This window comes from Oncorhynchus gorbuscha, linkage group LG20 (assembly GCF_021184085.1).
Source record: "Oncorhynchus gorbuscha isolate QuinsamMale2020 ecotype Even-year linkage group LG20, OgorEven_v1.0, whole genome shotgun sequence".
NCBI classification, from domain to species: Eukaryota; Metazoa; Chordata; class Actinopteri; order Salmoniformes; family Salmonidae; genus Oncorhynchus; species Oncorhynchus gorbuscha.
The window spans coordinates 14510684-14527050 of record NC_060192.1 but is presented as its reverse complement, the minus strand read 5'-3'; the positions used below and the strand labels follow the sequence as shown (position 1 = coordinate 14527050).

General features: G+C 43.1%; 3 protein-coding genes across 5 annotated transcripts; 1 reads left to right on the top strand and 2 right to left on the bottom strand.

Annotated features, from left to right (window-relative positions):
* Positions 1–1565: 1565 nt before the first annotated feature.
* Positions 1566–4139, bottom strand: LOC124006633 (growth arrest and DNA damage-inducible protein GADD45 gamma-like). The gene is made up of 4 exons (XM_046316683.1): positions 4088–4139; positions 2725–2884; positions 2384–2591; positions 1566–2281 (listed from the first exon to the last, which is right to left on the bottom strand). The coding sequence occupies exons 1-4, from the start codon at positions 4137–4139 to the stop codon at positions 2168–2170; spliced, it is 534 nt and encodes a 177-aa protein (XP_046172639.1). The 3' UTR covers positions 1566–2167.
* Positions 4140–5795: 1656 nt separating this feature from the next.
* LOC124007199 (growth arrest and DNA damage-inducible protein GADD45 gamma-like) lies at positions 5796–7261 on the top strand. Its single transcript, XM_046317589.1, has 3 exons — positions 5796–5997; positions 6103–6310; positions 6428–7261. The coding sequence occupies exons 1-3, from the start codon at positions 5855–5857 to the stop codon at positions 6539–6541; spliced, it is 465 nt and encodes a 154-aa protein (XP_046173545.1). The 5' UTR covers positions 5796–5854; the 3' UTR covers positions 6542–7261.
* Positions 7262–8885: 1624 nt separating this feature from the next.
* Positions 8886–14087, bottom strand: LOC124007476 (serine/threonine-protein kinase NIM1-like). 3 transcript variants are annotated; one of them, XM_046318080.1, is made up of 4 exons: positions 13727–14087; positions 10734–11074; positions 10295–10563; positions 8886–10132 (listed from the first exon to the last, which is right to left on the bottom strand). In XM_046318080.1, the coding sequence occupies exons 2-4, from the start codon at positions 11038–11040 to the stop codon at positions 9377–9379; spliced, it is 1332 nt and encodes a 443-aa protein (XP_046174036.1). In that variant the 5' UTR covers positions 11041–11074; positions 13727–14087; the 3' UTR covers positions 8886–9376. The 3 variants fall into 3 exon arrangements, with proteins under 3 accessions (XP_046174036.1, XP_046174037.1, XP_046174038.1); XM_046318081.1 differs by having other exon boundaries at positions 10764–11074; XM_046318082.1 differs by having other exon boundaries at positions 10824–11074.
* Between the last annotated feature and the right edge of the window lie 2280 nt (positions 14088–16367).

Here is a 16367-nt window from a genome sequence, read left to right as displayed (position 1 = left end):
GAGGGCTGGGGCAGCTGTTGAATAGTACATACAGGCACAATGCTTAAGAATGACATGAAGCATACTGGCCCAGAATGACATTGGAGTTTGTTTCTAAAAGCACAAAAGCCCCGGAAAGTTCTGAATTTCCAATGAATGGCGGCTATTCACAAACTGTGTGTTCCAAGAGCAAAAGAGCACAGTGAAAAGCTGGATACATTTATTCTTTGTTTTGTTCGGCTGTGACACGCGTTTGTCATCTTTAGGTGAAATAATTGCCACAAAATCAATGGTCCACATAACAACCAAAGGTAGTTCCTCTATCACACACTACCACTCTCGTAAAAAAGTAGAACCCTGGATCTGAGTGGGTCTTAAACAGCCATAAGAGACATTAACAACACCACTATCCTCCACCACTGCCACTAAAGCTACCACATGCAATATGCACCCACAGGACTGTTTAGAGGCAGTCCTCAGTGAACAACACCTATAAATACACACCTTGAAAATAGAAGTTAGAATCAGGTGCAAACTCAAAGTAACCAAAGAAAACTCTCTCCTAATCCTGCTGCAACATGCAATTGGAAGTCGGTGTGCATGATGTGCACAATGGTCATAAACACTATAGGGGCATTTGATCAATGTGTATAGGTGTGCCTAATTACCATACAAGGGAGTAATTACGTCATTCAACCAAATCTCAACTCTTAAGTAACTGAGGACATAAAGTGACAATTAATCATCAATGTATTATTGATCAATCAATCTGGTTACTTGCCATCTGATTAGTGACAGACAATTGTTCTCCTGTACTGCTGTGTGATAAGGCACCGGCTCATTCTCTGTATGTTGTGGGTATGTGTGGAAGAGAGGTCTGTTAGGGCTTGCAGATATGGGAGTCAATTCAGCTGAATTCAGTTGAATTCAGTAAAAACACACTACAATCCGCTGTCTTGTAGTCATAGTATATATTTTTTAATTGATGTCGTTCTGTTCTTGCCTATTACTGTTCTGTATTATGTCATGTTTCACGTGTTGTGTGTGACCCCAGGAAGAGTAGCTGCTGCTTTCGCAACAGCTAATGGGGATCCTAATAAAATAGCAATAAAAAAAACAAATACCAAGATAGACCTCACAGGCGGTCAGAATAGATATGAACCTGCAAGGGCAGTAGTTTGTAAACAAAGACACTGCATAAACATGGATATAACAGGCCATGATGATAGGTCAATTAGGATAGAACACAGTACATCAGGCCTATGGGATGTACAAGTGTTGGGTAGTGGTAAGAGCACCAAACACTGTGCAAGTGCCAACGGTTATTTCAGAATTATTGTTGGGAGCTGAGTTGATTTAGTCTGGAGAGAACATTCAAGATCCAAAATTAAATTTACGCTCAACATTTTATTGATCATTTCATCATACATGTCATTTATAAAGTGAAACCTTTAGAAAATAACAGATATATTCTTTCATTTATCTTCTTTCTTAGTTTGACAATCAGGAATTCAACAGTAAAACATTTCATTGAACAATAAATCTTTTTTTTTTTTTATGCAATCAGGAGTTCAACATTGTAGCATTTTCGATAATAAATGCTCATATTGAATGTCTAAAGTAAAACCTTCAGAGCATTACAGTACATTTCTTGTTTCCTTTGTTTTTTGAGTTTTTGTCATATTCAAATCATCTAAAGTGAAACCTTCAGAGAATTAAGACAATTCCGGAAAGTTGGAAGTATATCGCTGAATGTAACGGTTGTTATTGCCGCTCAGCAAGAAGACATTTTTAAAAAGTCAGTTTTTAAGAATGCTTCTTCTTGGCACCGCTTCTTCTCCTACTGCGCGTGCTTCAACGTGCGACGTTCACTCTGTGGAACACAGGATGCAGAACTCGCTCCTCCTTTCTCTCCAAACCTCATCCACACAAAGAATGAGGGCCGTTTTGTCGCTCTTGTGGCATACCTGACCTCATTCACATAAAGAATGGAAGTCATCTTGGCATGGACGGGACAAGAGACGACGAAATCACGGGGGCCCATTCGGGCCGGCCACGCGATGCCTGGATCAGAATCCTCCTCAGGAGTATCCAGGGATGAGAAACAGTGTCATCCTGTAAAAGGATGAGTATTTCCTTATAGGTTGAAGGTTTACAGCATCTCAAGAGAGAAGAGTAAAATCCCAAATCAGCGTTTAGGGAGGGTGATCTCTGGAACCCAGTCGTTCAGACTGCGGCTCTCCTCACAGAACAAGTGCAGCTTCTCCAAAGCAGGGTCCTCCCAAGAACCATCAGCTGAGTTCTGTTGACAAACAAGAGGGGAAAGAAACATTAGTCACATGGACACAATTAATGGTTTATTAAAGAGTTCAATAAAGTAGGTTTGAGTTGAATTAGTACATACCGTGATGAGACAGCAGTGGGCATCTTCAAGCTGGCCAGCCTTGTCACCAACAATCTCGGCCAGGCGCTGCATGTCATTCACTCTGACAATGCTGATGTCGTTGTCAAAACAGTAAGACTGGATGAGGGTGAAGTGGATCTGGAGAGCAATATTACACTCCCACTCCTCATCGGTTGCCAGGACACAGAAAGATACACTGTCTGGGTCACTGTTGAGATAAAATAAAATAAAAATGCATTAGTCAATATTATCATACAATAACACAGTGTCTTCAGTAATGAGTAAATATACATATTTAAAAAAATCTAAATAAAGTTCAAATTCAGTACATAAATACTTACTCATTCATTATTTTGGCACTTTCATAGACACCAACAGTGAGGCGATCCTCACACTGGGCAGACTTGAGAGCTTCCTTCAGAGATTTGCCAATCGTTTCCATTGTAGAGCCTAGTTCTAGGAAATGCTGACAAGGTTTCAACAGAAGTGTGTTTGTGCTAGCTGTAAGAAACAGCTAGTATTTATAGGGAGGACGTGGCACACGCGCGTTTTGTGATTGGCTGCTGGGAGACAATGCACATGCGACCCCTAGCAGGCTCGTGCCTATAGACAATTTCAGAAGAAAGGACAGGGCAGTTTCCGTTCGATTGAATGGATGCAAATGCAGAACTCCCTGACGTTTATGAATTAATTCATTCAGATTTGTGCAGGGTCGGTTTGAATGATAAGATTATTAGCCTACTATAATATCCGTAATTACCAACCATATCCAAGTGGCACATTTAAGGCTTCCAAACTATACTATCGAAATCTGGTCAACTTTTCTGGTGCACACTTCATGATTTAAATAGAGTAAATGCATGATATATCAAGTAGATTTAGCATACATTTAGCATACACCTTTATGTATTAAATAAATATTTCTGGAAAAACTCAATATTATTGTGTTACTTCAATATCTAGATAACTCACAACTTGTAGGCCTATACAATTTTGCTGATTAGGCAAGTATTGGAGAACAGAATTGGCGCAAAGTTCCTATTTGCAAACGATAATGGCACGCGCCGCTGTTTTGCATTTGTAAAACCATGGCTGACTTCAGGCGCGTGGCATCTGGAGATGCCTGTATCTCTCTCCATAGCAACAAGAGCCCATCTGTCCGTGGGGGTGGGGGAAGGTGAAGGGGTCAACAAAGAAAACTTCTGCTGCACGATACAAGCAGAGATAAGTCGGCACATGCAGTGCATAATGGCCAATGACTGCCACAGATATTGTGTATAGCCAACATAAAACGTGTGTCTGTAAATAATACATTGTACTAGAGTGCATTAGTAGCCTTGACTGGTAAAACGAACAGAGGCAAGCACAATAGTTTGGACATTACAATATTGTAGAAGTCTCGCAGCTTTTCCTATGTTATTTGATTGCATAATATACCCAAAGTGTCCTAACCTGTGACCGCACTGTTTCAACTTGCAAGTTGCAACTCCAACTTCATCGTGCATGACCCATTTTATTATTAGGATCTGAACCAACATGATTGCTACTACTAAATGAATAGAACGTTGCTAATGGAAAGTAGTCTAGTTGAAGTTATCTGGTTGTTTGGCTAATTTGCATCTGCACAAAGAACTTTTGAGCCATGGGTCAATGTGCAGTAGGCTGTCATTCGCCAGAGCGAGCTATGGCTTGAGCCAGAAACACCTGTCACGCGCTGCTGGGGAGGGGGCCCCGTCTGGCAGATGTGCTTCTTCATGAACAATGCGTCCTATATCGACTTGCACGCGCCTGCCCTGTTGCCAAGCTAGGTTAGGTTGAGCCTTCCAAAAATAGCATAGTCTTTGAGCTGCTATCGGATGAATCAATCCAAGGAACCCTATCTGTTAACTTTGTAAACTGTTGTGCATTAGACTAAGTTACTGTATAAAAAAAACATGGATTGTTGTTGCCTGCAACATTTAAACCTCTCAACTAATGATTGCCTAATAATAAACCAATGATAATTAACTATTCTAATTCCTCTAATCATTTCGTCTGTTATGTTGTGTAGCAAAATAACATGATTTAATCAAAACAGCATTTATTGGGTGTGTTTATGAATGATTAATTATTGGGCTGCAACTCATGCGCGTGGCCTATGTTAAAGATAAGACTACGCCTATCAAAGATTCATAGTCGTGAGTTTTGACCATACGCTCGCTTTATTTACATTTAAATTGGATAAAATCTCAGACAACAGACTTTTTCTTCCAGCGAATGTAAAGACTCGCGGACAATAGGAGCGGCGCGCCACCGGGTTGGAGAAGGGGAGGGGGGGGGCTCTGCCGGGATGAGGGGGTGTCCTCATAGCAATAGTCCACCATCTGCCGCGCTGCTATCCACCAAACAATGGAGCTGAATCAATCACCACGAACCTGTTATCTCGACCCTCTAATTACGCATGCAGCAGTCCTATTCTAGATTATTTTATACACCTTAAATGCCACCTAAGTGGATACAATTTGGCCAAACTGCGTAATATTCGAATTTGTGCGTAGGCTATTAGGCTTTACCCTGCAAATATAACTTGGCCTTAATGGTTAACCGTGCCAGCTGCTCAACTTTGTAATTAATTGTATGGTAAAGCATGGCTATAATCTTCATTGGTCTATGTGGCAAAAGTAAATAAATAAAAGTTCGGACAGCTGATAGCGATCACGTGGTCAGTATATTGTGCAGCACGCACGGTCTCCTGGCACGCGCTGGTAATTTACATTTGTATTGAGAGGGTGATAATAGGAGTTTCTGCGAGCACAATAGGGGCCGTTTTTGGTCAGGCTCTACAGATGGCCAGCCTCCACCTGCCCTCTAATAACGGGGAGATGGTGCCCTTCTGCGCACTTTGCTTTCACTATATTATTGTTTGTGTTTGGACATACTTTCACCTAAAACTGAAACATACAGAATCTCAATCAGAGACCATTTGGGCACTTTTAAGCACTTTACAAAGTTTTATTATCTTTCGATTTTTTGTTTCAGTAGGTTTTTAGACTGATTTAATAAATTATCAAATGCATCCCCGAAAGCATATTTTGAGGCTATTGGCATTAATTAGCGTGTCATGTGAAACAATCAAAACTCAAGCAAAATATGACAGAATCTCAATTTATTGAGTTCAAACTTGGAGAGAACATTATCTAAATCCATCTGAAATAAATATAAACATTTCTGTTTTCGGTCGGAGCATGCCCGGCACAGAAAAAGACGTGCCATTATGCCTCTTATCAATCTGCCACGAGCAGTGAGACAATACAATTAGCATACTATTGCGCCATTCAGATCAACCAATCAGGGCGCTGCGTATTCACAGGCGCCACTAGCCCAAAGGTATAAAAGCGCAGCGCATTCTCTTCAGAATCACTAATCTTTTCGGATTTACTCTCCGGCTAAACTAACTCCCACTCAGGAAGTTTTGGAATATTCTGCATCATCATGACTCTTGAGGAAGTTCTGATCCAGAAGCCCGTTGAACGTGCCCAGTGCACCGGCAAAGCACTGGAGGAAGTTCTGCTCTCCGCTAAAGACAACAACTGCCTGACTGTCGGTGTCTATGAGTCTGCTAAAGTTATGAATGTGTAAGTATGAGTTTCTTGAAATGCATATGTAAACTTAACTTCTATGTTTGCTTATTTTGAAGTCATTTTGCATGTACTTATGGTTCTTCTATGTTTTCTTTGCAGTGACCCAGACAATGTGTGTTTCTGTGTCCTGGCAACCGATGAGGAGTGGGAGTGTGACATTGCTCTCCAGATCCACTTCACCCTCATCCAGTCTTACTGTTTTGACAATGACATCAGCATCGTCAGGGTGAACAACATGCAGCAACTGGCCGAAATTGTTCGTGACAAGACTGGCCAGCTTGAAGATGCCCACTGCTGTCTTATCATGGTGTGTACTATTTCAACCCAAGCTGAATTTATTAAAACATGCAATAATATATCATGGTTTTAACTGTTCATTGTGTCCATGTGACTAATGTTTCTTTCCCCTCTTGTTTGTCAACAGAACTCAGCTGATGGTTCTTGGGAGGACCCTGCTTTGGAGAAGCTGCACTTGTTCTGTGAGGAGAGCCGCAGTCTGAACGACTGGGTTCCAGAGATCACCCTCCCTAAACGCTGATTTGGGACTTTACTCTTCTCTCTTGAGATGCTGTAAACCGTCAACCTATAAGGAAATACTCATCCTTTTACAGGATGACACTGTTTCTCATCCCTGGATACTCCTGAGGAGGATTCTGATCCAGGCATCGCGTGGCCGGCCCGAATGGGCCCCCGTGATTTCGTCGTCTCTTGTCCCGTCCATGCCAAGATGACTTCCATTCTTTATGTGAATGAGGTCAGGTATGCCACAAGAGCGACAAAACGGCCCTCATTCTTTGTGTGGATGAGGTTTGGAGAGAAAGGAGGAGCGAGTTCTGCATCCTGTGTTCCACAGAGTGAACGTCGCACGTTGAAGCACGCGCAGTAGGAGAAGAAGCGGTGCCAAGAAGAAGCATTCTTAAAAACTGACTTTTTAAAAATGTCTTCTTGCTGAGCGGCAATAACAACCGTTACATTCAGCGAAATGTTTCCCACTTTCCAGAATTGTCTTAATTCTCTAAAGGTTTAACTTTAGAAATGTAATAATGACAAAAAATGAACATAAAAAAGATAATAAATATTACACTTATAATGCTCTTAAAGGTTTCACTTTAGAATGTTTTGCCTAACTTTTCAAAAATATATTTTTTTACTTATGTTATCTATTTTATACATGTTTATGCTTGATAAGATTTCATTGTTAAACATTAAAGGGGAAAAATGAATAATTATTTAAATGTTTATAAACGACTACCCTAATAAATTGAATGAATATCGTATTTGTCGTCATGTGTTTTCACTCTCCTTATTAAGTTTGGAGAGTAGTCTATGCCTACTAAAATGGGGAGGTAATTGGGTTGACAAAAGAAAATGTGCTCAGCAGGCGCTTAAGGGTGTCAACTGCTCGCTGTTGTCCCACCAGTAAAAGTCTGTTCTGTCCCTTCCTCCCTTCTTGGCTGATCTGCATGTGTATGGGGGCGCACAATAGCAGAATGCACTCTGTTGTCACATCCAGCAGTCCACACAGAGGGATTATTGTCTGACCGGCAGATGTCTGTGTAGCCACGCTGTGCCATCTGCCGCTTTCTGCAGGTGAGGCCAGACAGGGGAGGAGTTGAGGGTGTTTTGGGTGCCTAAGGGTCCGAAGTAGACTGGTTTGGGGAGAAGGGTGCAACTGCAGCCCACAATTCGGGGCATTCCTACATGTGGGCATTCCTGCCTCTACAGCAACCCCTCTTTATACTTATATTAGGCGTGGGGGCGACACCATGTGTTCGCTAGCTAGCAAGCTAGCACACAGTGTCACTAACTAGCAAGCTGGTTAGCACCCAGTGTGGCTCCATCCTCCCACCTGCTGTATTAGCGGGAGGTGGGGCCACCGGTCAACAGTGCACTTTGCCCCGCCTTTCAGGCACTGCTTTCCTGCAGTTCTGTTAACAATGGTGAGGGCAGGTGTTCGGCAGGTGGGAGCGAAGGACAGTGTCTAAAGGCAAAAAAAAACTCATATACTTAGATTTTCCTTTTGACCCACATTCAAAAGTGTGTGTCTGTGTGGGGGGCTGCAGTTGCACACTATTGGGTTTGGGGGTTTAAATAGGGGGCTGACTATCATCTGGTGCTCTGCCAGCTGCTGTGAGCTATTGTTTACATGGTGTCTAGCAGGACACTGGTGAAACTTTTGTAAACACTTAATACAAAGAATAGCAGCCCTAAATTTGCTTTCATGAGGTTTATATTTGACCTCCACCTGCTTAAAAAAGAAACTGCATGACTGTCAATTAAGTCTTTATTGCGCTTTATTTAGAGCATCAATAAGTCACAATGGTAAAAGTTCCAGTTGGTGGTCGTATATAATACAGAGACAATCACCTGCACAAAATCAGTCTTCTCTAAGGGCAAGAAAAATCACAAAGACAAACAAGCATACTGATTTCAGAGACTATCGATGTTTCATCAAACAACCAAGGAGTTGTCTAAAAGCAATGCTCTTTCAGCACATTCTTCATATTTCATGCACTCTATTGTGCTATGAATAAAAGTATATAAGTATCACTTCTTTTTTTGTGTGTGGAATTTTGACCCCTTTTTCTCCCCAATTTCGTGGTATCCAATTGTTTAGTAGCTACTATCTTGTCTCATCGCTACAACTCCCGTACGGGTTCGGGAGAGATGAAGGTTGAAAGTCATGCGTCCTCCGATACACAACCCAACCAAGCCGCACTTCTTAACACAGCGCCATCCAACCCGGAAGCCAGCCGCACCAATGTGTCGGAGGAAACACCATGCACCTGGCAACCTTGGTTAGCGCGCACTGCGCTTTGCCCGCCACAGGAGTCGCTTGTGCGCGATGAGACAAGGATTTCCGTAGCGGCCAAAACCTCCCTAACCCGGACGACGCTAGGCCAATTGTGCGTTGCCCCAGGGACCTCCCGGTCGCGGCCGGTTATGACAGAGCCTGGGCGCGAACCCAGGGTCTCTGGTGGCACAGCTGGCGCTGCAGTACAGTGCCCTTCACCACTGCATCACCCGGGAGGCCCCCATAAGTATCACTTCTATACTAAAAAGGGTGCTTCTTAAATTCATTTTGACGGGACTCATTATTTCATCAGGCACTTTTACATCTCTATTTCAGCTTCACAAAAGATTACCAATAACAATTTTACTTTGTTAGAGACATCATGACCAGCAGTCCAATGTTTCAGTATCTGTGTGTTACCACAACTGTTAATCTACAGAGGTTCCTGTGTTACATTCACACAAAACACATTTTCACTTTCATCCCAAAGTGCAATAAAACATTTGTAGCTGTATGACCCTGAGTGAATTTTCAATGGATTAAAGCAGGTTAACAAGGACCCACGTCCAGGCTGGTCACTTACTGAAGGACACATAACCTGGAGGAGTGCATCAGACTTCTGTAAGCTCGGAGGCCCTCTCTTTTAGGGTCCCGGACCAACCCTCCGACCACAGGCACAGTCTCAGCGCCACGCCTTTTCTGGGCACGGTGTAAGAGGATGCGGTAAAGTCCGGTGATGGGGCTGCGGCTGTCCTTGCCCTCATTGTTGCGTATGTGTTCCATGTTGACACCCAGCTCCTCCAGGGAGGCCCTGATCTCCTCCTCCTCCTCATCCAGCTCCCCAGGCTCTGCATCCGCCAGGCGCAGAGGGTTGAGGGGGACCGGTGGCACCACAGTCCATGGGTATTCCACAGGGAGCAGCCAGTCACAACCCAGCATCTGGTCCACCGCATAGCGTTCCACTGGCACAGGCTTCAGGATGCCCCGAATCAGCCGCTGGCATGGGCCTGGCAGCCAGGGTGGGAGGGTGTAGACTCCCTCTATAACAGCGAGCCTCAGCTTGCCCATGGTTTCGGCTCGGAAGGGCATGGTGCCAGTCACCATGAAGAAGAGCAGGACGCCCATGGCCCATACGTCCACTGGCGGCCCCACATAGCACTCGTCCCTGAAGAGTTCAGGCGCGGCATAGGGGGGAGAGCCACAAAAGGTGTCCAGGGTGTCACTGCAGTTGGTGACCCTGGTGCTGAAGCCAAAGTCAGCCACCTTCACACAGCCATTACAGGTGTACAGTACATTCTCAGCCTTCAGGTCCCGGTGGATTATGTTTTTGTCGTGCTGCAAATAAAAACAATAAACATACGGTATGAAATAATTTGATGATTGAAATTGACAAAAATAATATCTTTATATCAAGAATCTCTGTATTGGACTGTAATAAGACCTGGGATCACATGGCTGATTCTACAGTAGATGTGTATTCAATTGAATGTTACGGACCATGTGTTTGATGGCGGATAGGATTTGTGCGAAGGTGATCTTGGCCTCGGCTTCTGACAGCTTGCCATCAGAGCAGATGTGTGTGTGGAGGTCCCCTCCCCCGGCATACTCCAGCACCAGGTAGAGTCGGCTGTGTGACTCCACCACCTCGTACAGACGCACCACATTGGCATGCTGCAGGGCCTCCATGCTGGAGATCTCCCTGGAGAGCAGCCTCTGGGCCTGAACATCCAGCCGCATCTTATCCAGCACCTTGATGGCCACCTTGTCTGGGGGAGAGAAGGTGAGAGGTGTTGGATCACTTGAGACAGGTGTTTTTCTCAGTTCATATTCAACATGCTTTACTGTGGTGGTTTCACAGTCACACTAACGAATTGCTATGCTGTTAGCATCATTGCATGGATGATGATACCAGCTGCACTGATTAATTATTGATTACATTTTGCACGGTCAGCAATGTGGCCCTTGCCTTTGGTGAGGGAGTGGAAGGCCATTTTGACGTGGGAGAAGGTTCCAGAGCCGATCTCACCTCGGACCTTGTAGAAGCCAATCCTACGGCCCACGATCAGCTCCTGGATGGTCTGCTCATCCTGACACATTTTGGTGGTGAGCTTCTCCAGAGGGCTGAGGCATGGTGGCGGGGTATCCTCCTCCTCATCCTGCCGACCTAATGAGCTGACTGACAGGCTATAGCGGCTGTGGAGAGTCCTCCTCCTGGTGGACACCTGGTACTCCCCCCCTGGCATCTTTACTACTGCTCAGGTCATGGCAGGTTATGGACTGTGGACAGGAAATAAATTATATACAGTCATCTTGAGAACCCAATAGTCAATAGTATGATGGATTTCCTAGACAGTTACTATGAATGTAATTATATATAGGAGAGTGGGGTAAGTTGAGCATTTTTTCCAACATTCAGCATCATTCAGCCATGGGAAATATAGTATTCTTTCTAACAAAGGTACAGTATCTACATATATTTCAGGATGTTGTGTATTCTTGGAAATAATCAGAAATCATGTAAACATCACAGTTTTGTAAGCATAGTTTGTACAGAAAAAGTGGTCGCTTGCCACAAATTACCCTGGGTTAAACCACCTATACATTTCTGTATTGAATTAAATCTTACAACCTTTAAAAAAAACATGTCTATCCTAATTTCCCAAACACAATTTAACACAATCTTTTTTTGTATTTGAACAATTGTAAGCATCTTTTAACACAGGCTTAATACCTAACAAACACTTTTAACATACAGTACGTCAGGCCTATAGTTGCAAAGGGAGGGTATTTTACTGAAACTTTCCAAAGTTTAGAAGTAAAATACCAGAATATTGTTATCATTCAAGGATTTTATATAATATATCAAAGACTTCTAGTGGCCCTTTTGGGTACTTCAGATTATCACGGATGTCTGTAATTATCTCTGGCCCTCTTTCTGGGATTATGACATGTAAAATACACTGAACAAAAATATAAACGCAACCATTTCAAAGTTTTTACTGAGATACAGTTCACATAAGGAAGACAGTCAATTGAAATGAATAAATGAGGCTCTAATCTATGGATTTCATGACTGGGAATACACATATGCATCTGTTGGTCACAGATACCTTAAAAAAAGGTAGTGGCTTGGATCTGAAAACCAGTCAGTATCTGGTGTGACCACCATTTGCCTCATGCAGCATGACACATCTCCTTCGCATATAATTGATCAGGCTGTTGATTGTGGCCTGTGGAATGTTGTCCCACTTCTCTTCAATGCCTGTGCAAAGTTGCTGGATATTGGCGGGAACTGGAACACGCTGTCGTACACGTCGATCGAGAGCATCCTAAACATGCTCAATGGGTGACGTCTGGTGAGTATGCAGGCCATGGAAGAACTGAGACATTTTCAGCCTTCAGGAATTGTGTACAGATCCTTACGACATGGGGCCGTGTATTATCATGCTGAAACATGAGTAGATTGCAGCTGATGAATGGCACGACAATGGGCCTCAGGATCTCATCACAATATCTCTGTGCATGGAAATTGCCATTGATAAAATGCAATTGTGTTCGTTGTCCGTAACTTATGACTGCCCATATCATAACCCCACCGCCACCATGAACACTCTGTTCACAACACTGACATCAGAAAAGTGCTTGCCCACACAACGCCATACATTCTGTCTGCCATCTGCCCAGTACAGTTGAAACCGATATTCGTCTGTGAAGAGCACACTTCTCCAGTGTGCCAGTGACCATCGAAAGTGAGCATTTGCTCAATGAAGTCGGTTACGACGTCGCACTGCAGTCGGTCAAGACCCTGAGGACGACGAGCTTCCCTGAGATGGTTTCTGACAGTTTGTGCAGAAATTCTTCGGATGTTCAAACCTACAGTTTCATCAGCTGTCCGGGTGGCTGGTCTCAGATGATCCTGCAGGTGAAGAAGCCGGATGTGGAGGCCCTGGGCTGGCGTGGTTACATGTGGTCTGCGTTTGTGAGGCCGGTTGGACTTACTGCCAAATTCTCTAAAACAACATGGGAAGCGGCTTATGGTAAAGAAATTAACATTTGATTCTCTTGCAACAGCTCTGGTAGACAGTCTTGCAGACAGCATGACAATTGCACCCTCCCTCAAAACTTGAGACATCTTTGACATTGTGGTTTGTGACAAAACTGCACATTCTATTGTCCCCAGCACAAGTTTCACCTGTGTAATCAGCTTCTTGATATGCCACACCTGTCAGGTGGATGGATTATCTTGGCAAAGGATAAATGCTCACTAACAGGGATGTAAACAAATTTGTGCACCACATATGAGAGAAATCAGATTTTTGTGCATATGCTTTTTTCATTAAGTAGGCTATTTGCTCTTGAACAGATAGATATGGTCTATCTACTAAAAACTTAAGGACACAGATATAACAATTTTCTAATATATGTATATATGAATACTTTTTTTAAAAGTACACTACCGGTCAAAATTTTTAGAACACCAACTCATTCAAGGGTTTTTTAATTTTTTTTATTACTATTTACTACTAAGACATCAGAACTATGAAATAACACATATGGGATCACGTAGTAACCAAAGAAGTGTTAAACAAATGAAAATATATTTTACATTTGAGATTCTTCAAATAGCCACCCTTTGCCTTGATGACGGCTTTGCACACTCTTGGCATTCTCTTAACCAGATTAATGAGGTAGTCACCTGGAATGCATTTCAATTAACAGCTTCTTAAAAGTTAATTTGTGGAATTACTTTCCTTCTTAATGCCTTTTAGACAGTCAGTTGTGTTGTGACAAGGTAGGGGGGTATACAGAAAATAGCCCTATTTGGTAAAAGACCACATTTTTTTGAAAGAAAGTTATTGTCAGTGTTTTGCAATGATTTATACAATAATACCTGCTTGAGAAGAGAGAACATCTTTTTGCATATCTCACCTTCAAGTTTGAAAGCTGTCGCTCTGCTTTTATCCCATGTCAGACATTTTCATGACTCTCAGCACCTTTGGATACCCAAACAGCAGCTTCCGAAGTCATGGTAAAATCCATCAAATCCTTTCTATGGAGCAAGCGGGAGATCTCCAATCCTCCTCAATGTCTTTTAAACTCTGAAATACAAATATCCAACTCCATTTAGCTATTAGGTTCTGACTTCCACTGACGGTCTCGGAATATGTCTCTAGCTGTTCTCCCAGGTTTCCCCAGCTCTGATCTGTATGCCTGGTAATGGTCCTGGAGAGCATCAGCTTATTCAAGCTGCAGAGTCAATGTAAAATTAACTCTCCTCACCTCTGACGGTGTCTCCTTCTATCCCCTCCCCTCGCAAATAAGGGATCAAGTTGGTGTCATGCACTCTAATCCCCAAGCTCTATTTAGATGTATCCCAATCTCCTCAAGTTGCTAATGTGAAAGGCTACAGAGCATGCAGAATAAGGGTAGATGGGATCATAACATGTACAGTATTCCCGGCCAACTCAGCTGTTTTGGGGCGGCAGGTACCCTAGTGTTTAGAGCATTGGGCCAGTAACCGAATGGTTGATAGATCAAATCCCTGAACTGACAATGTAAAAATCTGGCATTCTGCCCGTGAACAAGGCAGTTAACCCACTGTTCCCCGGTAGGTTGTCATTGCAAATAAGAATTTGTTCTTAAAACTGACTTGCCTAGTTAAATAAAGGTTACATTCAAAAAAAAATATATATACAGCGCGGTGAAAAAGTATTTGCCCACTTTCTGATTTTCTCTATTTTTGATACTGAATGTTAGCAGATCTTCAACCAAACCCTAATATTAGATAAAGGGAACCTGAGTTTACAAATACCAAAAAACAATTGGATGCTTATTTTATTTATTTAATGAACAAAGTTATGCAACACCCAATTCACCGGTGTGAAAAAATATTGCCCCCATACACTCAATAACTGGTTTGGCACCTTTAGCAGCAATGACTGCAACCAAATGCTTCATGTAGTTGTTGACCATCCGAGAGCTGCCCAGTGACACGAGCCTACCAGACGAGCTAAACTACTTCCATGCTCGCTTCGAGGCATATAACACTCAAACATGCATAAGAGCACCAGCTGTTCCGGATGACTGTGTGATCACTCTCTCCGCAGCCAATGTGAGTAAAACCTTTAAACAGTTCAACATTCACCAGGTTGCAGGGCCAGATGGATTACCAGGACGTGTACTGCAAGCATACGCTGACCAACTGGCAAATGTCTTCATTGACATTTTCCACCTCTCCCTGACCGAGTCTGTAATACCAACATGTTTTAAGCAGACCACCATAGTCCCTGTGCCCAAGAACACTAAGGTAACCTGCCTAAATGACTAACAACCCATAGCACTCACGTCTGTAGCCATGAAGTGCTTTGAAAGGCTGGTCATGACCCACATCAACATCATTATCCCAGAAACCCTAGACCCACTCCAATTTGCATCCTGCCCTAACAGATCCACAGATGATGCAATCTCTATTGCACTCCACACTGCCCTTTTCCACCTGGAGAAAAGGAACACCTATGTGAGAATGCTATTCACTGACTAAAACACCATAGTGCCCTCAAAGCTCATCAATAAGCTGAGGACCCTGGGGCTAAACACCTCCCTCTGCAACTGGATCCTGGATTTCCTGAAGGGCCGCCCCCGGGTGGTAAGGGTAGGTAACAACACATCCGTCTCGATGATTCGTAACACAGGGGCCCCTCAGGGGTGCATGCTCAGTCCCCTCCTCAAACTTTCTGCTATCCAGGACCTCTAAACCAGGCGGTGTCAGAGGAAGGCCCTTAAAATTGCAAAAGACTCCAGCCACCCTAGTCATAGACTGTTCTCTCTACTACCACACGACAAGCGGTCCTGGATCGGCAAGTCTAGGTCCAAGAGGCTTCTAAACAGCTTCTACCCCCAAGTCATAAAACTCCTCAACAGCTAATCAAATTGCTACACAGACTATTTGTATTGCCCCCTCCTTCTACGCTGCTACTCTCTGTTATTATCTATGCATAGTCACTTTAATAACTCTAACTCTACCTATATGTACATATTACCTCAATTACCTTGACTAATCGTTGCATCCGCATATTGACTCTGTACTGTACCCGCTGTATATAGTCTTGCTATTGTTATTTTACTGTAGCTGTTTAATTACTTGTTCCTTCTATTTATTATTCATATTTTTTAAACTGCATTGTTGGTTAGGGGCTTGCAAGTAAGCATTTCCCGGTAAGGTCTACATCTCTTGTATTCGGCGCGTGTGACTAATACAATTTGATTAGATCTTTGATTTGATTACACCTGGCAAAACCAAGCATTGCATTCCACAGTAAGAACCTTATACCATCGGTCAAGCATGGTGGTGGTAGTGTGATGGTTTGGGGATGCTTTGCTGCCTCAGGACCTGGATGACTTGCCTTAATAGAAGGAACAATGAATTCTGCTCTGTATCGGATAATTCTACAGGAGAATGTCAGGCCATCAGTCTGTGAGCTGAATCTGAAGTGCAGCAAGACAAAAGATCCAAAACACACAATCAAGTCTACATAAAAATGGTTCAAAGGTAACATATTTGAAGCTTTGG